The sequence below is a fragment of the Lepisosteus platostomus genome, chromosome 9, assembly GCF_059453375.1.
Source record: "Lepisosteus platostomus isolate fLepPlt1 chromosome 9, fLepPlt1.hap1, whole genome shotgun sequence".
Classification (NCBI taxonomy): domain Eukaryota; kingdom Metazoa; phylum Chordata; class Actinopteri; order Semionotiformes; family Lepisosteidae; genus Lepisosteus; species Lepisosteus platostomus.
Genome location: NC_142619.1, coordinates 16,387,257 through 16,413,330, shown reverse-complemented (window position 1 = coordinate 16,413,330; position 26,074 = coordinate 16,387,257). Strand labels below are relative to the sequence as shown.

The 26,074-nt window shown below is 37.7% G+C and overlaps 1 protein-coding gene across 2 annotated transcripts in view; it reads left to right on the top strand.

Annotated features, from left to right (window-relative positions):
* b4galnt3b (beta-1,4-N-acetyl-galactosaminyltransferase 3b) overlaps positions 1-26,074 on the top strand; it is a 93,350-nt gene that overhangs the window by 44,658 nt on the left and 22,618 nt on the right. Inside the window, exons 4-16 of one of the 2 annotated variants that reach the window (XM_088646978.1) lie at positions 3,563-3,653; positions 6,658-6,758; positions 9,186-9,253; positions 10,759-10,837; positions 13,423-13,489; positions 14,259-14,402; positions 14,824-14,933; positions 17,373-17,473; positions 20,068-20,153; positions 20,364-20,471; positions 20,973-22,149; positions 24,452-24,741; positions 25,295-25,448. In XM_088646978.1, the coding sequence (XP_088503104.1) occupies positions 3,563-3,653; positions 6,658-6,758; positions 9,186-9,253; positions 10,759-10,837; positions 13,423-13,489; positions 14,259-14,402; positions 14,824-14,933; positions 17,373-17,473; positions 20,068-20,153; positions 20,364-20,471; positions 20,973-22,149; positions 24,452-24,741; positions 25,295-25,448 (2,576 nt within the window). The remainder of the gene's footprint in view (positions 1-3,562; positions 3,654-6,657; positions 6,759-9,185; positions 9,254-10,758; positions 10,838-13,422; positions 13,490-14,258; positions 14,403-14,823; positions 14,934-17,372; positions 17,474-20,067; positions 20,154-20,363; positions 20,472-20,972; positions 22,150-24,451; positions 24,742-25,294; positions 25,449-26,074) is intronic. The other variant, XM_088646979.1, reaches the window with a different exon arrangement.

Here is a 26,074-nt window from a genome sequence, read left to right as displayed (position 1 = left end):
TTTATGAAACCTAAAAGGGGTTGATGCCCAGTCATGAGTCAAGGTAGACATGCTGCCAAGCAAGATCTTAAACAATTGATGTTAGTGAGGAAATGTCTGAAGGTCTTCATGTAAGTTGCACACAATTCTAATAGTAGTTTCCTCATATTAAGAGCTGCTTTTTTTCTTAAAACTTCTTATCACTGTAGATTAAGAACAAGCAATGCCAAGCTGCCATGTACACTCAAAAATGTACACATCTACACAGTTCATTTGTAATGGCTCACGTTTTTAATTTTTTTGTTTTGGGACCCTACAGTCAAATTATTGGTGTCCACGTGGTGTCCAGTAAAAAAAAAAGTTAGAACTTGACCATGATAACTGCTTGGCTTCAGTGTTTTACTTGCTTTCTTATTTATTTAAAAAAATGAATTTGAAATTCTCTGTTTTAATTGTTTAATTGTGTAAGTAAATAGTTTCTATAACACTTTATAGAATTTCCATAGTGGTATACTTTTGTATGCCTAAGCAATATTTGGAACAAGTAAAGGTTTATTCCATGCTGAAAAGAGAAAAGAAACGCAATGTTTTGAATGTGGATCCTTCTTCAGGTTTGACATATGCTGATGCAGCTACCTAATTAAGAAATATTTGCTTTCCTTCAGTGACTTACAGTAGAGCCTTTTCTCTTTTCGTTATGGTCCTTAAGTCACACCTTAAAGCATACTGCAAACAGAATGTTCTTAGACCTGACATGTCTTGGTGATATGCTATCTCTAAACCATGAGATAACTTGAGCATGTAAATAGTGACAAAGTGCAATATACTGCAGTACAGCCGGAACTGATTTAATTTTTTTTTACAGTAGTGCAAAGTCAGTGCGTGTGAGAAGACATGAGTGTGTCAGCTCACTCACTATTTCACACCACAGCCTGTAACTTACCTTTCCCGGCTGTCCAAATCCTTGCGTACCATTTCAGATGGGTAGAGGTAGGATTTTCTTCTAGGATCTGAGTTCAGGTTGAGCTCTGTTAACCTTGTGAGGGACGTCATCCCAGTTAAAATGTCCTTGCCACAGGCATTCAGTTACATCACCTCCAGAACTGTACATCCAACCCTCCATGACACCCTGAATGTTTCTGTGTTAGTTTGACTCTCTCTTAATTCCTTTCCTCCAGAATTAGAACTGTCACTGAGCTCTCCTTGTAGGGAACTTTTCAGGTTCCTCCTGAAGTGTTGTTTGCTATCAGTGGTTTCCTTCACGGTTTGTCTGCTTCCTAGTGTCCCTCGGAGTGCACACTTGCTACCCGTCTTTCTTTTGCACGGTGGTATTTACGCTTCTGCAATGGAATCTTTCACTGTGCAGGATTGATGTGTCTGGGGTGCAGATCCCCTTTCTCTAAACCACTGATCAGCCAAGTGACCAACAGCCCACTTCACATTCTTCACCTTTTGGTGAAGAGAGCTCTTCCTTTATCCCCAGATTTATTTGAAAATCTGGGGGAAGCATCCACTTCTCTGTTACTGCAGGATTATTTTGCTCTGCAGGGACTCTTGTGTGTTCTCAGACTAGTAATTTGCAATTTGAAGTTGTCTTGGTGTAGGTGATGAATATGTAACTTCTTTGTCTCCCTGGAGGGAGATCTTTTCATCTACTGTGCATTGTCTTGAAATTGCTGAGAGGTGTGATGGGAGCGTAAAATAAAACCATATATTTTTAATTAAAATGGAAAAGCAGCAATGCAGGGAGGTACAACAAAGTCAACGTAATTTGAGCAAATTGTGGAATATACAGTACAGAGGCAGGTTAAATAGTTTAATTCTAACAAAAGACCTAAGATGGTGGTGAAAGACTGTTTAACCCTGTTGTTGTAGATACCTTACAGGGGGGCAAAGAAAGAGAAGATATAAGAGATGGAAAGTTTCTACTGGTGCATTTGAGCTGCACAATGCTGAAGCCAAGCTTGGCTGAGCCTGCCTGGTATCAGTCAGATGTTTATCCATTCCGCTAGCAGAGCTGTGGTACATGAAGTCTCAAGCAGTCTCAGGGCATAACATTCTGAAATAATACATTTTGGATGCTATGCAAGATATATTCAGTAAACACGATTTTGTATGCTTTATTTTTTGCTACACTGCTTTGGGTTTTGGCAAATGCTTGTTTTTGTTATTTAAGAACTAAATTGAGTCCAAGCATTAGCATTTTGAATTGACAATTGCAAGTGTTTACTAGAAGCTGTCCAAATTTTAACAAGTCAAAATGTGTTAAGGTAAGACTCAATTGTTTTCTTTCCTTTTACATGGCTGGATGCCACCTAGTTTCTTGTGCTTTGACTGAAGCTGCAAGATCGTGAAAAGTCATTATTGACACCCAGTGGCCTGCTCACAACTGGTCAGTAAAAGAGGCTAGTATTAGAGTTGAGGCTGGAGTAAGGGTGCCAGTTCCAGTCCTGAAGAGCCAGGGGGTCTTGTTTTCGTTCTACCTAAGCCTTTAATAACCTAATTGAACTCATTATTGCCTTAATTGGACAAGCTGAAGGCTTACCTTCTCTATATGAAGCTGGAGATTTAAAGAGACCTACAAAAGCTGCTGGATAGAGGAGGGCAGGCATGGGTTAGAGTGTCATTGGTTGGTTCTGCAGATGACCTGCCTATGCTCAGATGCTCTAGGTTATGGGTTTTATTTGATAGTTGCCACAGCTATCCTTACAGATGTAGGGTTCTCCCCAGAGAATGTAATAATTTTCTGTCACGATTACAGCCAGTATCATGCCTTTCTGGAGAAATGCATAGAGTTGTTCTAAAATTGTCTGTAGGTAATTATGCAAGGCATCTCGTCCACATCATTTTTATCAGCCAGGTGTTGTCAGATCTGACACGTCTATATCCGTCAGGTGTGGTTAGATCAGACACATTTGCATGGAGTGGAGAAAAGAACACCACTTTGACATAATGTACATTTGTTAAAAAAATCAATTTTGTGGCTTAAAAAGTTAAACGTGAAACTGGATTATGTAGGTATCAAGTCCATGCCCCACTCAGTCAGTTGCTTCTTTTTTCTCTGTGGTGCTGTACTTAATGAAAGAAAGATCTCTAGTATAGACAACACAGGCTGACAGAACCTCCAGTAGCCTCCAATTCCAAGATCTTAAGTTGTCACCTGGACAATTGTCTTCCTCCTGTGGATTACAAGACAAAGAATGACATGTTTGTCGCCACTGCTTTCAGATTCTTTCATCTTGTCATCTCTTAAAGTATTTCTACATTATGTATAATGGCTATCAATAGTCTGCATCCTCTGTGGACTTTTTCACATTTTGTTGTGTAACGATATAGAATCATAATGTATTTAATTGGACATTTTGGCCATTGATCAACATAGATCACTCTATAATCTAAAAAATGAAAACAAAATTCTATAAGTTCTGTTCACAAACTATGACAAAGTCCAAGGGGGTTGAATACTTTGCTTAATGTCATGACTTATTTATCTCTATTAGCAGGGTTTGTAAAGGATTGTACCCTTTAAGCAAGAATGTAACCTGCATAATGCTGAAATTAACACTTTTTTTTTTTTCCCCAGACACGAACTACAGTGAAGAAGTTGGCTGTGTCCCCTAGGTGGACAAACTATGGTCTCAGGATATTTGGCTACCTTCACCCTTACATTGATGGTGAGTTTGTTGCCTTTCCTAAGGCTAGACTGATGGGTGATGCAGAACAATCTGCGAATGTGTTTAGAAAGCATTCTTGAGCAGGAGTTTCAGGAAAGGTGTGACTTTACACATGTTTCAGGATAACTAATTTTTTCCATTTCTCTGATCCAGTCGTTTTCACGATTTTATTACTTTTGCCTCTAAAGAGTTGCTGTTTTTTTAACCTAATTCTGTTAATTGAAAGTATAATGGACCAAATAGATAACATGCAGGTTAACTTCATCTCATAAATCACCAACTTTGAGGTTTTGTAACGACCCTGGCCGCCCCACCAGGGAACAGACCCAAGGGGGCATCGCAGTTCGAAGAGAGCTGCCAGCTAACTTCACCTCGGGCGCTCGATAGGCTGACAAAGAGCAAGGCCAACCTGAGGTGGATGTGTCCCAGCTCCAGGAGAAGGGGCCGCCCATATATCTAATAGTTCCCCGGGACACTGGGGCAGTACAGGATTCAGACATTGGACACAGGAAAGGAGGGCAGGGAGAGCCACCTGAGCTATGCTGAGGGGTGTGGAGCCTTGAGCCGGGCAGGATACTCCCAGTCAGGGTGGTCCTCCACAAGGTGAAGCGAATACCGAGATGACCAGGGTGTGCAGTCTTCGATGGGTCTTCTCAGAAACCTTGCCAGTGTGTGCCATCTGGGCGGACCAGATCGATGTGCCGGAGACTGGGCCAAGAGAGTCATCTGCTGAGGTTCAACCAAAGTGGGGTCCCGACCTCTTCTCCACACTCAGCAGCCTGGAGAAGCCCTTGACAGCATAGCTGGGGGACAGAGCTCCAGACAGAGCCCAAGAACAAGAAGGGCTCCACTGGGAAGCTGGAATATGGCTTGGAAGTGAAGTGGAGTAAACGTCAATGCTGGATTGCCAAGGACAGACTGAACAGGGTTTAAATACCCCAGGACACCTGGGTGTGACCTCTCACTTCAGCTTCAGCATATGCTGTCTCTTCTGCAATCCTGCAGAGCGGAGGTGTGGCCACTGGCCACTGCAGCCTGATCGTAACAGCTTTCTCCACAGTTTAATTGGTTTGGTTCTCCTTTATGATCTCTGTAAGACTAGTAATTCCTATAAAAAATTACAAATTGTAACCATCTTGATTCAGAAAGTATAAGGGAAATAATTTAGCCACTATTGGGTTAACCATGATAAAATAGTGAGAGGTAATAATTTCTGCAAAAAGCTGCACAGAAACAAATAATAGAGCTAGTTGATTTCTGTAAAACAGTAATATCTCTGACAATTTTCTCTAGAATTTTGTTTTTGTTCTCTCTAGAATTTTTGCATTGCTTTTAGCATCTTTTAATTCTTAATGTGTGATGAGAAACAGTTAATTTTAACTATTTTTAGAAACTGAATTTTTTTTGGAATAATACTGGTCATTATGGTGTTCTACTTGATACTTATTTTTAAATTAACGGGCTTCGAACAAGTGCCATCTTTATTGGAACTCAAGGATTTAGTGGTGAATTTTGCTTTTCAGTATTTGTTATTATTACTGGTGCATCAGAGCACCAGGATTCTGGGTTTAAATCAGACATTTGTCTGTGTGGAGTTTGTTTGATCTTCCAATGTTGATGTCGGTTTTGCTCTGGTTTCCTCCCTCCTCCCAAAGACATGCTAGGTATTCTAAATTGCCCCCTTCTCTTGGCCCTGTGATAAACTGGCATTCTGTGGAGGCATGTGGTCAGAGTCTCTGCTTGTGCCCTGTGCTGTTGTTGTAGGCTCCAGAGTGCCTTGACCCTTACCAAGAAAAGCAAATTTGTGACAGATGAATGGGTGGGTGGATGGAAGGATGTTTGCTGTTCTCACATTTTTGTTTTGTTTTTAGACGGGGTTCTGTAGTTTCTACTTAGCCCTGAGGTTTGGGCCTGTAAGTTTTTTCTAATATTTAATTGCAATACTTGGCTCAATCTTAAATTGGTAGGCCCTTCAGCTCTTTCAAGAGGTCATTTGGTTTTTTGTGGGTCTTAATTTTGTGTTTCAGAGATGATCTAGCTCCTTGTAACAAGTAGCATGAAGATGGAAATTACTATGTAATGATGATAAGGGGTGGACAAATTGTAAAATTATAAACTTTAAAAACTTTCCTCAGGAATGTTGGCCTCCCTAATCTGTACATATAGTGACAGTGGAAAATTACCAACACTTCATAATGTTACTGTGTGAAGTCAGAATGATGGCAGGGTTTTAACCACCTCCTGTTGCCTGTGCTCTTTTGCCTTCATGCAGTGGGTGCCACATGTACTATATGTACAGAGCAGCAGCTGTTCCTGTAATGTGATCCACAGGGAACAGGACACCCTTTTGTAGAGTCTGTGTCTGCCTTTCACTGCACCAGAATGGAAATGGCATTGTTTACAGCATGAAAATGAACAAAATCGATACCTTTCACTTTTCATTAAAGTAACGATAAGCATTTTATTTTGTGTTTTTGGTATTGGTCAGGGAAAGACAGCTCCAATCCGCAAGTGGTAGCTTTTTTTGTTCATTTAACAGGTACCTGTCTATTAACACCTGACTTAACACCTGCAAAACACAGATGATTTCACTTTTTATCCACTTAATTAGTGTACTTTAAGTAATTAAGGTCTGAGATGAAATGAAAACTAGAAGCATATGACACCCTAGGACTGTACTGCAGCTGCCTACCTCTTGTTTAGGTTATTCTGCTGTTCCATTAAATCACATTATTCACAATGACTTCATTAAATGTTTTTGGACAGGAGACCATTACAGTTCTTTTGGGAGTCACAAAGTATCCATGTTCATTTTTTGTTTTATTATGTTTTTTTACCTATCTGGGGTTTCATTTTTTAATTATTTAATCCTCCATTTAATGGCTGTGTGAATATTATTTCTAGTGATTATCTGTTTATTGGATTCAGTGGATGTGATTTGACAGACAAGAGTGTGAAACAGTAGCTGAATGCGAGTTAACACATCACAATGCCTGTGTTCTAGGTGAGTACCAGTTTGCAGTGGCCTCAGACGATAATTCTGAATTCTGGCTGAGCTCGGATGACCAACCATTAAATCTAAGTCTCTTAGCTTTCGTGGGAAAGGTGAGTAAGTAAAAAAACAAAAACCTTCCCTCTATAGAGGACATACTGCTCCAATTGTTTTCGTTCATCTTTAGCGATTGTTTTGTAATTCACCCCCAGACACAGATTAGTCCTCAAACTAATGTGTTAAAGATAACACAATTTAAGTGCAATGTAAATCATCTTCCTTTGTTTTTCTGAATACCTGAAAATCCTAAAATCTATCTGGATTGCGTTCATCCAGAATCCCATACATCTATCCTTAATGTTTCCTGTGCAAAGTCTTACAGACAATACAGTACATCTGCATCACGGTAGACATTAGTGTTTGGCCTTCTTGAACATTTACCATAAGATAACAGATCACTTTATTAGCCATATACAATGAATTGTATTAGGAATTCGTGACGTGAGACACAGACACACAGACCGGGAGAGAAGCTTGGGGTTAGAGCGCAGGTTCAGCCATTGTACAGCGCCCCTGGAGCAGTTGGGGTTAAGGGCCTTGCTCAGGGGCCCAACAGTGTAGGATTCCTCTGCCGGCCGTGGGATTTGAACCTTCCAGCCACAGGCCCCAGATGGCTGTTTTTTTAGTGAGGGAATAGAACATTCAGAATTCAGTGCCTTACTTTATAGTGTATTAAAGCTCGACATTTTACCCACATCTATTTGGTGATGTATTGTGGTGAGAATTTAATGTATTGACACCTCCTCAAATTCTGAATGTTCAAACTGAAGACTTCTAAGGGTAAGAAGTTACAGTAAATGTCCGCAGAAAATGAAGAGGCAAACTTGTAATATGTTAATTGCATAAGTATTCAGATCTATGAACTCACTGTTTGGGGGGAAATGTACCTTTGGTCGAAGTGACAGCCGTGAGTTATTTTTGATAGTATTTGCCTTTACTTGCCTGAGTTTGTTTTCACTTAAGTCCTAACAAGCTTTCCTTTCCCTGTTTGGGAGTAGCATCCCCATAGCATGATGCCTCCACCACCATGCTTGACTATGGATGGTGTTGGTGGAACCTGTATGTCTAATGCAGATCCACAGATTGTAGCATGAGTTGATCTTATCTGTCCACAAAACAGATTTTGAAGGATTGCATAGGTGCTTTGTTTAAAGGTAGTCCCTTTTATGCCCTACCCAGGGGGTGTTAAAGACAGCTTTTTCCACGTTTTGAAAATGTCCAAATGTAGTTAATTTTTGGGAATCCTTTTATCCTTCTTTGTCCACTATCCTACATAAGGATTTTTCCTGTTCTGAGCCAGTGTTAAATGACTCTACTTTTAGTTTCCCACAATGGCAGAAACCAATCTGGTTTGCTATTTTAACCAGAGATAAAAGAATACTGGCATTGTGGTGGGAGACTCCACCCTCTCATTGGCATCATTGAATTCGGTCCACTCTTGCTATAAGTTATCTTGAGCTTTCTAGTACGTGGGTCCGTGGTGTAGGGTGTGTGTAGGGGAATGGGGTGGAGACTTGGAGTGCTCCTGCTGACACGGTCAAATCCTTATTGAATAGTGCTTCTGTCATAGCTGTCTCATTTTGTAGTTGGGGCCTTCAGAGAGGGAACCATTTGTGGCATGTGTGTTGAATACCATACTCGTAAAGTAATGAATTTGTATAATAGTATATTTATACTTTTGTTTTAGGTTTTACAAAAACATAAAATGCATCAAAAAGTCTCTTTTCTCGGATAAACAACATTCAGAAGTAGGCTAGTGATACGATAAAGACAGCTAACATGTTTTATGTTTTCACATGTTCTCAGATTTATTCAAGTAAACCACACTGAAATGGGCTAAGACATGCAGTGAAAGTTTTTAAAAACATCTTTAAAGGTGTTGAGTATTTATGTTTTTGTAATTATGATACAATATACAGATGTATTAGTAATCATATATATCTACAATTAGATTTTATTTGCCCCTCTTTGTTTGAAAAATCCATGGGAAACTTCCTTTGGCCATTCAGGAGCTTTTCTTCAAAGTGATTGTTAAAGAACAATCAAGATCCCTTCAAAAGGCATGAAAACAAAGGACAGTCATAGAGAGAGGTCATGAGCTGTCCTTTCGTATGTGCTTTCATTATCATGTGTCAGGCTATCTTGTAGACTGGGAAATAAGCTCAAATCACACAGAAAGGAAGGAAAGTACTGCAGCCTTTTTAATGTTTTACACTTCACTTTATTGAGGAAAATGCTGCTGACCTTGAGTCTCCAAAATGATTAAATTCACTTTTATTCTGGCTGTGCTTCTTATTTCCCAGCTAACCCATTCAGTAGTCTTAATTTTTTTATTTGTGATCATTCACTCATTCTTAATTTATTCATCCACTGCAAATTTAATTGTTTTGTTTTTCCCTTTTCTTTTTTCTCTTTGGTAGTGGACCTTTGTTTTATAACAAAGCATTTTATTTCTTTGTGTTTCTGTGGTTTTCTTTCAGACTGGCAAAGAATGGACTGCCCCAGGGGAATATGAGAAGTATACCAGTCAGATTTCTCGCCCAGTGCAGTAAGTGAGCGTTTTTAATGCCAAGAGATCAAATAACATTCAGAAACAACTCTAGTTTTTAATTTTTGGCTTGACATCAAAATGCAAGTCAAACGCCACAGCAGCCTTGCTAAATAAAGCCCAGTGTAACCAATATGTACACTGAAAATCACTTAATTTAGTTTAAAGATTTAAAGTGCAAGATTGCTTCTGTTATTTAAAGCTGTTTTTAGGGCCAAATATGTAATGGAAATCTTGAATAGTTTCGAAAGAAGTAGGAAATTCCTAAGTGTGTCTGTTTCATTTTTCCTTGAGACAAACATTTGAAGTGACGACAGTAATTGAGAAAATGTCAAACAGAATTAGAGGAAAAAAAATGTATGAGAATTGTGTAATAGAAATTAGTAATATTCTTGGTTACAGAATGGATTAATCCCGTCATGCAGAATTGCTGTAAAATGTTCATTCATGGTTTGTAATTTACAGCTTACTGAGAATAGGAATCTTTTTCTCTCAAAATTTGAGAGAATAGGATAGTTTTGAAAGAAAAGTCCTGGCTGAGTTGAAAAACGAAAAACTTACTATACAATTCACCAGTTTAGCTCAGACAATTATAAAAAGTGGGGAAGTAGGGAGCTTCAAAGCTGTAAGTTTCTATTATTTCCCATTTGTTTTCTATGGGGTGATGGTAAAATATCAGAATATAACAGAACAGAGAGAGTATCTTTAATATCCCCAAGGAGCAATTTGTTTTAAAGCAGCAGACAACATAAAAAAAACACACACACAAACAAGCAATACATATAAACATTAGTAAGAGAATCATCCATTGAGCAAGATTATGGGCATACAGTAGGTATAAATGAGAACTTGAACCTGTATGTTTTTAAATTGGGAAATCTGTATCTGTGTTCAGAGGGGAGTTGTTGGAATTCATGAAACAAAGGGTAAGAAAGGTCATCTAGGATGGAATATGTTTTACGCAAGACTGGTAACATATAGAACTGGGATAGGGCCGAAAGATCAGCACCAATGACTTTCTGACTCAGTTTGACAATACCCCCAGTTTTCTTACTCTTCCCAAGAGTAAGAAATTCACATTCCCAAACCAGCAGATCAGGGCAAAAGTAAAATCAGATGCAATAAAAGTCTGATAAAACATTATGAACAATGAATACTTAAATAAAGTGATTCAGGAAGTGATTGATACCTAACCATGCAAAGCAGCTTCCAGAGTTTGTGCTGGTTAAGTTTCACTTTTTGGGAATTAAATTTAAAAAACAACTTCACCTAGTAAGGAAGGAATTACTTTAAATACCTTAGAAATACCTTGCTATCCCTGCAAATAACTGGTGTAAATTAACTTTAATTTTATTGAACAATAGTCACAGAGAAATTAATATTTGAATTATTTCCCCACTCTGGATGTTTGTGAGTTTTAGAAAACTGTAATTAAAAACTTACTATATACTGGAGAAACAGTAGTCATGTCCTTAGCCTACATTTCTTTTTCCTTCTTCTCTTAGGCTGAAAACAATGAAAAAGTACTTCTTTGAAGTTATACACAAACAGAATGACCATGGCACAGACCATGTGGAAGTAGCTGTGAGTAATTCATTATTATCAGTTATTATTTAAAGAATGAGATTTACATCGAATATCAAGGGGACATCCTTTTTTACTGAACGTGTTGATTGTCTTTTGTCTTCTTATTCACTTTGATCTTATCCAAAATATAAAAGCACTGTGGATAATACTGAATTTCAGAAGGAAAATGTCTGTAATACAGGAGTTGTTTCTATGAGTTGAGATATAAAGAAACAATCGGCAATTCAAAATTGAGTCTGTAACATGAACAATACTTAAAATGCTTTAAAACAAAGCTGTTGAATAAAAGCTGTGTCACCTAGAACTGGAGAACTTTAATTTTGTCCAGAAGACGCTGAATAATGAACAGCACAGAAATTGATACTTGAGTAGGAGCTAAAATCACTTGTTAATTTTTTGAGTATGGTACCTGCTCTGACTGTTTCTTCTCCTGCTTTGATAAAACACCTGTAACATTTAATCTTGAGAGGGGGAAAGAAAAGGGAAATAATAAAAATTATAATTAATAATTGCTTACACTTATATAGCGCTTTTCGAGACACTCCACTCAAAGCGCTTTACAGGTAATGGGAACTCCCCTCAACCACCACCAATGTGGAGCATCCACCTGGATGATGGAAAGGTTTGCTTGCCAACTTTAATCTGCGGTTGATATTACAGTAACCATGTTAAATCCTGGAGGAAGACTGCCTTAAGTTCTGTGTTGCGCAGTGCGACATTATTAATTCATATTACTAAAAACATATTTTTACTTTTGTTAGGTTAATAATAACGGTGCAAGTAAAACAGCAATTACTGGTAGTCGGATTTCCACTGTTTAGGTGGTAGAGGCAACAGAGGTCAAATTTGTATATATTAATAAATGTGTGTGTGGGTAGTGTTGTTTGGTTTTGTGACTCAAAAATATCTCTCAAAGTAGCAGGAGTGGGATAGCCTGTTTAAAAAACATTTTTAAATGTACGCCGTTGGTAGATTTGGGTTTATAGTTTTATAATCTTTATTAAATCATGTTGTCAGTCATTTGTGTCTTTTGCAGACCACAAAACAGTTATAATGTGGCGTTATGCATCAGATTCATACTGTATTTCTCCATCAGATTGGGGAGGGAGACCTATTTTGAAATATAGCTAAATATTGCATTACAGTTTTGTACCTCAGTTTTGTTCAAGTTTGAAAGGTACATTGCATAACATTTTTTTTGGGGTGGGGGGGGGGGGTGGCTGGTGTTTAAAATGCCAGAGAGAAATGCTGTAGTATGATTAGTCCACAAAAAGATAAATATTAATTTGCAAGTGACAAATATCTGAAGCCCTTCACTTTTGATCAGTGAAATATTACAAAAACGAATTTTAGTGGAGGCCAGGCCTTTTAAATTCTTACATTTGTCTTCCAGACATTTGTTTTTCGTGTGAAGGTGATTAGTGGTCTCAAAACATTATCTCTTTGACTATAAAGTATTGCTTTGCCATTCAAGGTTTTGAACACAGTAGTTCGTTAAAATGTTTTTCATATCACTGTCATTAGATGAAGCATACAAGACATTTCTGGAAACACACAAATGCTGCTGCACTACAGCAACTATTTACAAAGTCTAGATTTTTTTAGGTGGAAAAATTTAAAACATCACGCTTCATTTTATGGTGGGGTGTAATGGAATTCAATATGCAAAGCAGGGTTTTAAAGCTGTTTTTTTTAGTTTGTTTTTGTTTTCACACCATTTAAATCTAACAACAAATCAAGAAAGAGTGCAGGTAAAGAAAGGTCACATAATTAATATAAAGGGAAAATCAATTTAATGACGCAAGTCCTTGAAAAGACAAAAAAAGCATGTTTTCTCCTTTGTTGCACTAGCAAGATGCAGCCTAGCCAAACTCCAAATATTCTCTTTAAATGATTGCAACCATGTTTTGATTTTGGGGTATCTCAGCCTTAACCCAGCCTCATAAGGTTTGCAGATGCACCTAGAGTGGCCGGGGGAAAAAAATCTCATGTTTCAACATTAGTCACTTGTTTAAAAAAATTGACCTGTCCGTTATATATGATCTTCAGCAGTTTACAGACTCAATGAGCAGTTAAAAACAGTAAGGAAAGAAGTCCTGAATGACTAAACCAGAGAAGGTGCTCACCTAGAGGCTGAGATATCACTGGCTGGAACCTGGGTCATGTTCCTAATCGGGGATAGGGTGGGCATTAGTTACCCAATGTCCCCTCAGCTTCTGTAATTTTCTGGGCCCTTCCAAGCTTACAGTGACATACGTAAGAGATACAGTGCTTCTCCAGATAGCAATTACTCTGCTTCAATTTACTGTGGATTTTGTACTGTGTGAAAGGCTCTGGCAGGGGGCCTTGTTGGAGGAGCATGTCTGCAAGTCTGGCTCCTTTTCTGCTTTATTAGAGTACAAAGCTGTAGGTGTAACGGTATGTCAAATGATTGGCAATTTCAAATTGGGTGGGCATATGATACAAGATAATTCTCAATAACACTGTCCCCTTAAAATAATTATTTTACAAGCAAATAAATGTTAGTATGTTTGCTTTTGGAGCGATTACACTCGATTTCACCTTTCTTTGTTTTTTTGCAGTGGCGACTCAGTAACTCTGGCTTAAAGTTTACAGTCATCAATTCAAACTATATTTCTCTCTACAAAAGTAAGTTTGTAGTCAGTTTATTGACCAGGTTCTGCAATTCTAAGAAAGTACACTGCCCATTTAATTTTAAGTGTATTTTGGCACTTCAACTGCCCATTTGCCTTGAGTTAAACTACTTTGTTGTAATGGAAAACTAAATTACTGAGGTGGCTAAATATTTTGGTGGCCACAATGTTTATGCCAACTACCAGCCTTTTTTTAGTAAGGTGTTTCTTAAAAATGTATTCAGTTATAAAACTTGTTCTTAATCTTAAAAATACATGTGTGGTTTGTCTTCAGATGTTCAGTGTTCAATTTAATTCCACTTACATATGTCAAGGTTTGTTTTTTAAAGTTTGTGTATTCCTATAGCCAAATAATTTTATAATATAAAAATGAAAAAGGCAGTAAATACATCTTATCAGTCCAATACAGTTTTATAAAATAATTGTTGACATTTAGAGATTAATTACCCTGCTATAAATGACATGCTGTGTAGTAAGCACAGGAACTGTTGACATTAATACTTTGTTCATCTGAGCATGCTCACCAGTTAATGTCACTTGAAAGTGTGCGTGTGCAATTTGATTTCATCATGTTATTTTAAATCTGGACTGGATCTGCAAGTATACTGTAATATTCTTAAATATTAACATTCTGTTGCAAAGAAGGGATTAGTATTAACTCTAGTCTTGTTTTTTTAAACCTGTGCACGTAAATTAACCCTTTTTTATCGTGACGGCTGCTACATTCCTCTATTATTTGTCTTCCTTGATTTGTCCCTGGGCAGATGAGTCTTCTCTGATGATGAGCGAGGTGAGTCACGTTCCCCAGTCGACTGCAAGTCATGTGCGGTCCCACAGTGAGATGCAGCAAACCACCAGTCACGGTGCAGAGATGCTCAGAGAAGACCCCCGAGATACGTTCTTTCAAGGTAAGCCCCTGCTAGTTTAATAGTTCCACAATTATTGGCAATTTAAATACATTTTCAGGAATATAGAAAACAGATCTACTGTCTTTGTTGTCCGTATTTTCTTGTGGTTTGTTTTTGTTAGGTTTCTGTGTATTTTAAACCTTGTGTTTAACTTGCAGTTTAGACATTGAGATTTTCAAGAAGTGCCGAATGCCATTGCGACAATATTGTTTCATATAGCCACACTGTGCTGAAAAAAAGCAGACTCTCCTGGCTTGGGTTTGTGAAATGCTGGAAAAAAAAACGGATATTTATAGATCTGCGGTTTACAGTTTTCTTGTTTTCGCATTTTGATTTTGTATGTTTCAGTTCTTCTGTTTCAGATTACTTCAGCATTTTCTTTGTCTAGACATTTTAACCCTTACGGTGGTTTTCTCTCAAGTTCCTATGATAGACAGTTCCTATCTGCGCCGTGTTCTACCAGACTGCACTTATAAACCCACCTACAACATCAAAGGTTTCCCACTGCTGCGGTATCAGGGTTTACAGTTTGTAAGTATGGCCTGCTTCCCTCTTTTTTTATTGCCAAGTCCCTTCAACAATAAAGAGCTGAGACATCAGGGAGTCGAGGTTAATGCTTTGCTGAAAAGTAAGAAGGACAGCCTCCACAGCTAAAACTGTTTTCCCTTCTTTCTACTTTTCAGTACAGAATTAATCTCCGCTTGTTCCTTTGCAGCTCATGTACAGATGGAGCTCCCCACTCCAGTCTTGTCACTTATCAATCATTGATTCTCATTGGTCACAATCTTCAGAACCTTGATCACAACAATTAAAGGTAAACTGTGCATGACCAGCTATATAAAGCAACGTAGCAGCTAACCCATCACATTTACTGTGTAAATCTAGTTGGCTCATTTTCAGGTTTCTTCGTTATTAACATTGTTCCTGTCAATACCCCTGCAAAGCTAATAAGCTACTTTTTATTACCAAAGATGCTATTGATATAAACCTTTTGATTTGGTTTATTTAGATTTTCATTTAATTTCATGAGAAGCATATTATAGTGTTTTCTCTCAGATATTGTGAAATCATTAATATTTTTAAGAACAAACATATGGTCCAGTGGAGTTGAGGGGGAGGTTATATGACTTTTATATAAATAGAATTATTAAGTATTGTTTCTGTGAAACAAGATCTGTCAACAGATATGTCAGTTAGATGATATATAAACACTATAGTTTTATGTAATTCATCATATTCAGCGCCCATGTCACCCCGCAATTCACATCTGGCAGCCCACTGAACCTAAGCAGGTGTGAGCCTGGTCAGTACCTGGATGAGAGACCTCCTGGGAAAAACTAAGGTTGCTGCAGGAAGAGGTATTAGTGGGGCCAGCAGGGGGTGCTCACCCTGTGGCCCATGTGGGTCCTAATGCCACAGTATAGTGACAGGGATGCTATACTGTAAAAAGGCGCCATCCTTCGGATGAGGTCCTGACTCTCTGAGGTTTCTCGTTAAGAGTAGGGGTGTAAGCCAGGTGTCCTGGCCAAATTTCCCATTGGCCATTACCAATCATGGCCTCCTAATAACCCCCATCTATGAATTGGCTTCATTACTCTGCTCTCCTCCCCACTGATAGCTGATGTGTGGTGAGCGTTCTGGCGCTCTATGGCTGCCGTTGCATTATCCAGGTGGATGCTGCACATTGGTGGTGGTGGAGGGGAGTTCCGATTACCTGTAAAGCTCTTTGAGTGGATTGTCCAGAAAAACACTATATAAGTGTAAGCATTTATAAATTATTATATTCAGGAAAAGTAGCTGAGAAGGTAACACTTTAGATTAAGTAAATTGATGTTAATTGTATAACAAGTTCAATAATTACACACAACAAAAGAAAATGTATTTTGTAAAAGCTTGACTCTGAGCTAAATTAAATGAGACATGAAGGTAAAAAAAAAAGTTTAAAAAATTGGGTAATGGAAGACAGTTCATTATGTTTACAATCCCTTATTGAACATAGTGACTTTTAAGCGTTTTTATTTATTGCATTTAATGGTTTGGTTGTCACTTTTCATATAATATGTAACTAATTCTAGTTTGAAGGGCTTACTCTTTAATGGAGCTTTTCAACTAGGAAAACCTGTTTAAACACAGGCAGCATTAGCCTTTTGTTTGTTCATAGGTGTGTGTCAGGGAGGTATATAACGCTTTCATCCTCACATAGTTAATAAGTACATTTGGAACTCTTTGGACTTTAGAATCATTGTAGTTTTTTTTTTAACTTGGCCATATCACTTATTCCTATGACTAACAAATATGCAGTAAGGTCCAACAACTGGGTGAAGTATAGCATGGCTAAAGATTCACAATGCTGAGGCTCATCAAATATTTGACCTTTTCCTTTTCAATATATTACAGTTGTCCAGCTGCTAATTGTATAGTTGGCTAATGTGTAAGAGTACTCTAGAATGTGTATGTATATAAACTGTAAATGTTACCTTAAGAAGGCTCAACAGCCAAAACATCCTTTCTATTTTTCAGATGGGGTGAAAGGCCTCCACTTGATTATAAAACTTAATGGTCTCCCAAGCACACTGCGTAAAGCGATGACTTCTTCAAATATTAAATAATATCAACTGACCACTGTATTAAATACAGGTTCAAATAATTGAACAATGTGTTTTTATTTCTACCTTAATTTAAACCTATTGTTTTTAATGTGATAAACTGTAGTAGTATGTATTTGGATGTTGTGTTATCAATGTGCATAAGCACACAAAATGTGATGAACACCTGTACTGCCTGTCTAGAGTGCATATGTAATTGACCAGGTGTGGACATAATATTTTTCAGACAATGCGCTTCATGTAGTGAAACACTGGATGTCTTTCTCTGGGGATATTTTGTGCCTAAATATTAGTGCCTAGTGAAAGTAAGCCAATGAACCATTGTACTATTCACTTTTCTTCATTTTGTTTTTTTTCCCATTAGGTGCGTATGTCCTACGTTTACCCCAACGACTACACAAGACTGACACATATGGAAACTGAGAATAAATGCTTCTACCATGAGAACCCATACTACCTAGAGAAGTAAAGTGCCTGTTTTTATTTTCTACTGTGACTATGATAAAGTAAATCTGTTTTAGAAGAAGGTATTATTGAAGGTGGTTAGAAATACATTTACATACATAGATTTTTTTTTATTTCCATTATTATTAATATGAAGTTATTTACACAGCAAAGGCAAACTTAGATATGGGTTTATAGCAACTCCAGGTTCTTTAAGCAAAGACCAGGTGAGGAAATTATAGAGTAATTTTATTTTAGTAGAAAATTTAAGTTAGTTAAAAACATTACATTTATGCTTCATCTATATACAGGTTGAGAATCCCTTATCCGAAATTCCTGGGACCGAAAGTGTTGCGGATTTCGGATTTTTTCGGTTTTCGGAATATTTTTATACAGTATTTGCATCTATAAAATAGGACAGCTTGGGGGTGGGACCCAAGTCTAAACACGATATCCATTTACATTTCATAATATAGCTTACACTGTACATATACCCTAAATGTAGTTTTATATAAATTTTAAATACTGTTTTAAACATAATACCATAAGAAAGGTAAGATATCAGTCTCCACCTATGATGTCATGTTTTGATTAAAAGGTTACAGTACACGTACGCCATTTGTATTTTATTTTTTACTATACAGTATTAAGTTTTATGTAAGGTATAAAAAAAACATTGAATATGATTACAGGTAAATAAAATGAAAACTGAAAAAAGTCAGCATTTTATTTTTAAAGTAATGTACAAGTAATGACACTAGTCAAGTTACACTCATACTGTACATGGAGGTGAAATTCAGATCTCACATAAAAATAACGTTTTGTACTTACTGTACAAAAAATCAAAACAAAACATGATGATCAATGCTTACAAACTTGATAAATGCAGCCACAGACATTACAACTATATCAGGTCTGAGAAACTTGAGGGAGAGGGTATGTCATCGATGACATCACTGTGAGCTGGAACGTTTCGGATTTTGGAGGTTTTGGGATTTTGGAATTTCGGATAAAGGATTTTCAACCTGTACCAATGAGTACAAGTATAGGGGCCTACTTCCTTTACAACTTGACATGACTAAAACTTATGTTATGTATGCTTTTTAATGTGAAAGTTTGCAATGCCTGCAGTACATATGATTTGCATACAGCCGTGGTTTAGTCACTGAATTTACTTTTTCAGTGTGCTACAGTTCAGTTGTTCCACACAAACAACAACGCGTTAAAAGTAGTTTGCTGAAACACCAGAAGATGGCACTATCATACAAGAAGCCACACAAAGGAAATGAAAATAGACTGCCCCAAGATTAAATTGAATATAGCTGGCAATTTGGGTGATCTAACACGCACACATTCACACCAAGGCTTCTTTTCTCAGAAGCCAATTAAGCTACCAGAATGTCTTTGGACTGTGGGGGCACTTGGCAGAAACCCATGTGAACACGAGGAGAACATGGACACTCCATGCAGATAGCACCACAGATCCAGAATTGAACACCACAGGGTCTCAGTGCTGTAAGGCAGGAATGGTAACTACTGTGCCACCATTTCTCCAATTATGGGGCATGTTACTGTTTATACTGGGGATCATTAAAGGAGAAATGAATCAAACCAGATCTTGCCATTGTTACTATAACACCATGGGGAAAACACCATGTGTCCTTTGCCTCTTCCAGTTGTAGTAACAAAAGCCATATACTGTATATATAACCTTCACAGGTCCAAAGTGTTTTTGTTTTTCATTATGACGCCTCGTACAGTACATTATATCTTTAAACACAGTAATCATATTCTTTTTGAAATACCTTTTTTGTTGTTGTTTTATGAGCCATTGAGGTCTTTTGAAATGTACTATTTTGGCCTAACTTAACAAAACGATTAAAAACAGCATACTGGGGCATGTGTAATGCAAAATGTATATAAAAAGGTGATGGTAGACTTTGTATTTTGGGGGATTGTGACTTATTTTGGGTATTTATGGGTGATCTCTCCAGTTCTTAGGAATGTGGAACATAATTGCAAAGAGTAAACTGTTGAACTGTGGATGAATTCTTGAAACAAAAAAAACATAATAGAAAGAATACCTCTAATTTCTTCAGAGATCTATCTGAACTTTTCATACTGTAAAACTTTCTAATAAATTAAGTATAATAACCAAACAGTTTTCTGACAAAACATACAAAAAGAACAAATTGCCTTTGGATTTTATTTATTTACGCCACTCTTGCGCAGTATACCCACGCAAGCTTTTGAGAGGCAGGTATTGTACAAACTTAGTTGCTCACAAGCACCCTGCACCTGCTGAGGGGTCTGCAGGGATAAGCATTTTTTCTCATTGTTCATTGTAATAGTTATACATGCTGGAATATGTAATGACCTACTGTATATAGGCACCATCTGTAGCCTTTCCAGTTTTTTTCACAAGGAGAAAATTAGCTTCATCTGGACTTCTGTAACTAGGTCAGTGTAAAATGGTAGATTTACTTAATTGTATTGAGGAAAAGCAAAATCAAAAAGTTAAAAATCACATTAGGATTCCATGGTTTATATTAGAGCCTTATCAAAAAAGTCCACTGCTTCCTTTTTCTGAAAACGAACTTGTGCCCTTTTCTCAGGTTTGGCTTTTTCAAGTACATGAAGATGGATGCACTAGAAAAACGGGGCTTTGGAGAAGGCCATCTTGCATACTGGAAAAAACGTGGTATGAAAGTAGATTTTTTTTAGAGCTAATAAAATCAGGTATTGTCAAAGCTAGCCTGTCAAGCTCTTGAGTGTCAAATTAATCTCTATGCTTTACTGTTAAATTACTCTTTACTATTTGAGGTTTGCCTAAAACATACTGACATTTCCTTAAATTAATGACATGACATCCATCCATTTTCTATCCACTTTATCCAATACTGGGTTGCAGAGAGACTGGAACCTATCTCAGCAAGCGATGGACACAAGTCAGGATACACCCCAGATGGGATGCCAGTCCATCTCAGGGCATACACAGACATGCACACACTCACAACAGGTCCAGTTTTCCTATTTAATGTAGTTCCCTTAAAATTGTTCAATAATTAATACTGCCTGTAAAATGTCTTTAAAAATTATATAATTTGTGTTTTTTGACATGTAATTTTTGAAAATGTGCTCTCATGTGGCATGGAATTATCTGAACTTGTTTGAGGATATGTACTCATGGCCAGTACAGTGAACAGCATTGTTACTCTTATTAAAAGTAATAAAATATGCTAAAAATTTAACAATATAAGTACAAGCAACTGTATTTTCATTATTTCTTACTCAAGCCTTAATTTTGTGCTGTTAGGATAATAGACCAGTTGTTGACATTTGAGTTGAGTCTTAATGTATTTTTACTACTCAAGTTTCTTAAATGATACATTGATTTTTACTTTTTATAATTGTTTGGATTGTGTGGTATATTATTTATTGTCCATAGATGTTAGAATTTAAACAGCTGAGAGTTTTTAGTGAGAGTTACATAGAATGTGTTTCCTTTTTTTTGTTTCAGATTTTGACTTTGAAGAAAGGTTTAAAGATCGTATGAAATCTGAGGGTGATGACGAGATATTCCAGTACGAAGACGAGCAAAATCCAGAACCAAATCCTGTAAAGCAGATCACAGCAAAAGAAAAGCCTATGCAAGACTATGGCGATGACTATGATGACTATAACTTCAGACGGAGACAGAAGCTCTTTTCTTTACCTCCTAGCACCAAGGTCCAAGTGGATCAGCAACTGAGACGGAGAAAGAGACAAATTGAAAATGATGTACAAAATCCTGTGGATGTGGTTGAGCAGAAAGGTGCAGGCAAGAGAAAAGTTCGTGTAGTGAAAACAAAAAAGATTAAAAAACTTAAGAAAACCACACAGAGTTTTAAAGCGGGGTCAGAGTATTCAGAAAGTACCCCGGTCCCTTTTCAAGAAAAGAAAATACATAGGAAAATGGAATTGGAAAAGGTAAAGCAAAAAGTACCCATCAGAAGGTCTGTCACAAATGAGAGTCAGCCTGCGTTTCATCTGAGTCCAAACTCCAGGAACCTGGTTCTGCCAAAGTCTGACTATGTTAAAAAAACATTGATTGATTTTCATGTGTCAAAGAATGCCTCACTGCCTACAAGCATACAAGATCCACCACGTACATATAACATGTCTAGAAAGGGTAACAGGAGTTCTCGGACAGAAAAAAAGATAGTGTCCGCTGACCTAAAGAAAACTGGGACAACTCGCAAGAAAACCCATTTGTTGGTTTTGACAGGGGAGAAAGAGGGAATACAGGAAGCTCAGGTTGGTCTGGAAACTAAGCCAAGAAGAGATGAAGAGGAGAATCAGGTGACTGGTAACATAGAGTTACCATATATATCAAGAGTTCAGAGGAGAGCTGAGGATAAGAGCCCATTGGATGTGCCTGATGATGAGCTGGCCAACAACAGGGTGTGGATGCAGCCTGAGGTCGACTCCAATATGGAAGAAGATGGCATGAAGGAAGAATTTGCCACTGTGGATTTTTATGACCAGGACGTAAATTGGGACCAAACATTTGACGTGAATCACTTGGACTTCCATGCCCTGCGCTCGGACTGGATCGACCTGCACTGCAATGTGTCTGGGAATTTGCTGCTCAGGGAGTTGGATGCGCTGCCTGTGGTGGAAGCCTACATGAGGAAGCTGAATGAACGAAACAATGGGTGAGCTCTCTGTCCTCAATTATACTTTCTAGAAATCTGTTGAAAATAGAGGGCAACACTCCTAGCATGCCTGTCAGTTTACAGTAGACTCCCAGCTGAATCTACTGTAGTAATAAAGTGCACCTTTATCACCACATTACATCTTCCTTTATGCTAGATCGTCCTCCTCAATCATTTAAGAAATTACAATATGAATTACTCCTATTTACAGCATCTACAGTGCAATAGTTTAGGAAGTCAATCCTAATAAAAATGTTTGCAGTTTTAGTGGTGGAGGAAAATGTTGCCAAAAGGTTGCATAATGCTTATGAGTTTAACTCCTAGTAAGGGCCCGTTCACTTTTTTGATGTAATAGCATTCTGTTGACCCTTCTAAAAATGCTGTTCCAGAATGCAAGAAGTTAATGCACATGTATTCATAGCCAAAATATTTTGCTCAAGTGTTTTTAACTTCCTCAATTGTTTCTGAAAACATCTGAGTTAATTACAATGCCATTAAAACTGTTTTGTCATTGACCCAACCTTTATCTCATCATGATAGTGTATGTATGAATGAATTTCATAAAGTGGTTAAAAAGATTTATAATAATGGGCGAGAAATTAAAAATGCAGCATGATTACTGACATTGTTGTAGAGCATAAATTTCACAGTAGGCAAATGGTGTGTTAAAAACCTTTTTTCCCTAAAAGTTTCCCCTTTTCCACTAATGCAACCCTGGATAATAGAAAAAATCTTTTTAATCCAATGTTTTATGTTTTATGTGTTTCTAAGGGCTGAAAGAGTTCTTGACAACAGGTGTTTTGGATAAACAAACCATTTTATTGCTGTAAATCAGAAATGTAAAACATTGGAAAGACAATACATATATGCAAAAGAAAAGTCAGTAGAAATCGCCAAATAAGTGATTTGTCTAGTTCAATGTGGATACTAGAAGAAGTCTTTTGTTTTGACATCAATCCAGAAAATACCAAATTATACATCTGGTGGTTCTTTCATTTAAAAGCCAATTATATATAATATAATAATATACAGTTACGGCTATTTTATTCAAATGAAAGCAGCATGGGTTCCAGCTGAACTTGTTTAAAAAAGTTAGAAAAGCATTATGTTTAGAATGTATCAAATTATTGTATTTTCTTAGTTTCATGAGCTCTTTTGCTACAGCTATTTTGTTCATGCATTAGTGTCAGAAATGGAAAATCCACAGATCTTTTACTCTATTCTTGGTATTATTAATAATAAAAGTAATACATCTTTTTAAAATTATTTTACTGCATGTTATTTTTGTATATGATGATACTCAAGGAAATGTCCTTTTACGAAAAGTTTGATTATAAATTCATTAACATGAATATTATTTGAATGACTGGATTGACGATCTGGCACATCAAAATGAAGTATTTGAAAGAAACACAAATGTATATTAATTTACAATCATTTTGTTCTGTGTTCACGGCGATGTAACTAGAAATAAGGCCTTCTATTTTCCCACTAAAGTTTCACACAGTTTTTTTACTGTTGAATCTGGTCCATCACCAAATCTGCACTCCTGTGTTTTGACTTGAATGCATAACCAGCTCAACATACTGAACATGACTGTTAGTGAGGTGATATCATATGATTATGCTACAACAAACAAGAAAAGGTGAAAATGCTGGAAAAGAAAATGGTTGAGCTGTCAGTACTTCTTCAGGTATGAGAGGGTAACTGCTTCTTGATAGCTGTCATTCATAACTGCTCACACCTGAGCAATCTTAACATCCAAAACATTCGTTTTTTTCTGTTTTTTGTTATAGATATAACCTTTACTTGTTCTTTTGCCACAAACGCATGCTGACACAGCTCCTCACTCGAACCTCTTCATCCTACATAATGTGCATGATAATTATTTACGGCAATGTATATGGCTGGAGAGCTAGGAATGGCACCGTCTCAGAATTTGTGCATTCATTATAAATCTCAAGTACCAACTGCTAGGATGAGGGAGGATTTAGTAAAATTAGAAAGCATATTAAATATAGTTTCCATGAAATATTATTCAAAAATATTTTTTGGAGATTGGAGGTGTCAGAATTTTGTACCCTTAACTGTGTACTTTATGCAATATACTGTTCAGTAGATCAATCAAGGTAAGCAAGTCATACAGTCAAATCATAGTGATTATTGAATAGATTACAAATTATTGAAGAATGCTCAGACGCCTCTTATTTACAGTAGGTGCATAATATTTGAATTAGCTTTAATACCATAACCAAACACAAAATTGCGCCGTGTAAAAAGCCATTCTTTCCCATCCTCCCAGAGTGTTCTCCCTGGAGCGAGTGGTCAATGTGGAGAAGCATCTGGACGGGTGGCAGGGGAGCCGGTACCTCCTGGAGCTGGAGCTGCTGGAGAGTGGGAAGCGCAGGGTGAGGCTCGCACAGTACGTCTACGTGCTGAACCAACGCGGCCGCAACCGGAGCCTCCGCGTGCCGGCCGGGAAGGAGGCCCCGCTTCGCCCTGGGCGCTCCCACAGCTCAGAGGAGCTGCTGCTCTGCAACCCGCTGGGGTTTTCCTGGAGAGAGAGCGCCACCGTCCACTTCATCGTGCCAGGTCAGAAACCGGACGTCACTTGATTAAAACAGGGAGTGTCAACTTCGCATCCTTCTACAGCTTCTGGCAGCCTCACAACGTCTGGGGTGCAAAGTGAGACAAAAGACAGAGTCTTCTTAGATCTGCTGGAAAGTTACACCTCTCCACAACATGCGGTCTTCATTCCACATTAGCCATTTTCCAAACTTTTTTTGGATTGTGTTGTACAAATGCTTATTTTTTTTATTGTATGCAAAGTATATTTTTGCTAGTGTCAACTGTGCAGAACCACTTCAGCTCTAAATGCTCTCCAAGCCTTTTTTCAATGTGACTTTCTGTCCGTTTGCAAGTGCTGCAGTGGAGAAGTCGATACACTGATATTTTAAAAACAAATCATCAGTTTGTCTTTAGTTTATCCACCTGTGCCACGATTCAGTATCACACCATTTAGGTTTTTATTTGTTGAATTTGTAGAACAAAAATGTATTGGCATAAATGAAAGATAAAGAAATGTTTTAAGGCATTTTTAAGAAATAATTATAAAAATTCGGAATGTACTTTTGCTATTTGACAGTGAAAAACCAAGCGCGGTGGGTCCGACAGTTCATAGTGGACATGGAGGAGCTGTACAGGGTCACTGGGGATAAAAACTTCAACGTCATCATCATAGACTACAGCAGCACAGACATGGATGTGGAGCAAGCTCTGAGGACATCAGCGTTACACAGGTATAGCCTCTCAGACTGCCCTGGTTGTTGTTTATTGATGCCAGTGGTCAGTGGCGCAGTGGGGCACTGGATTCAGTTCTGGACCCGGGGTACTACCTATGTGGAGTTTATATGTTCTCCTCATGTTCATGTGGGTTTCCTCCTAGTGCTCTGGTTTCCTCCCACAGTCCTAAGACATACTAGTAGTTAATTGGCTTCAGGAAAACAGGCCCTGGTGTGAGTGTGTGCCCTATGATGAAAAGGAGTCTGGTCCAGGGCGTACCCTCACTTGCACCTGTTGCTTGCTGGGATAGGCTGCGGTTCCCCTGTGACCCTGAATTGGAAAAAGCAGTTAAAAAATTGATGAATTTATGCCGGTGGTGAAAAAGATCAAAGTGGAAGGTTATAAAAAAAATAAGTTTAAAGGATCTAAGTAAAATCTTTCCGGCATACTCTTCACATTTATTATAAATACTCTATATATAAATAGACCTATATTGAAAACATTTCGGTGCCTGAATTTCTATTGTTCCTGAATGACATTAAGTGTCTCAGTGTGTTGAATCAGTGTTTATGTTTACACAAATATAGCCTAAGGAAAGAAACCGACAAAAAATGCCTCCCAATGCTGTCTTTATGCAACGGTA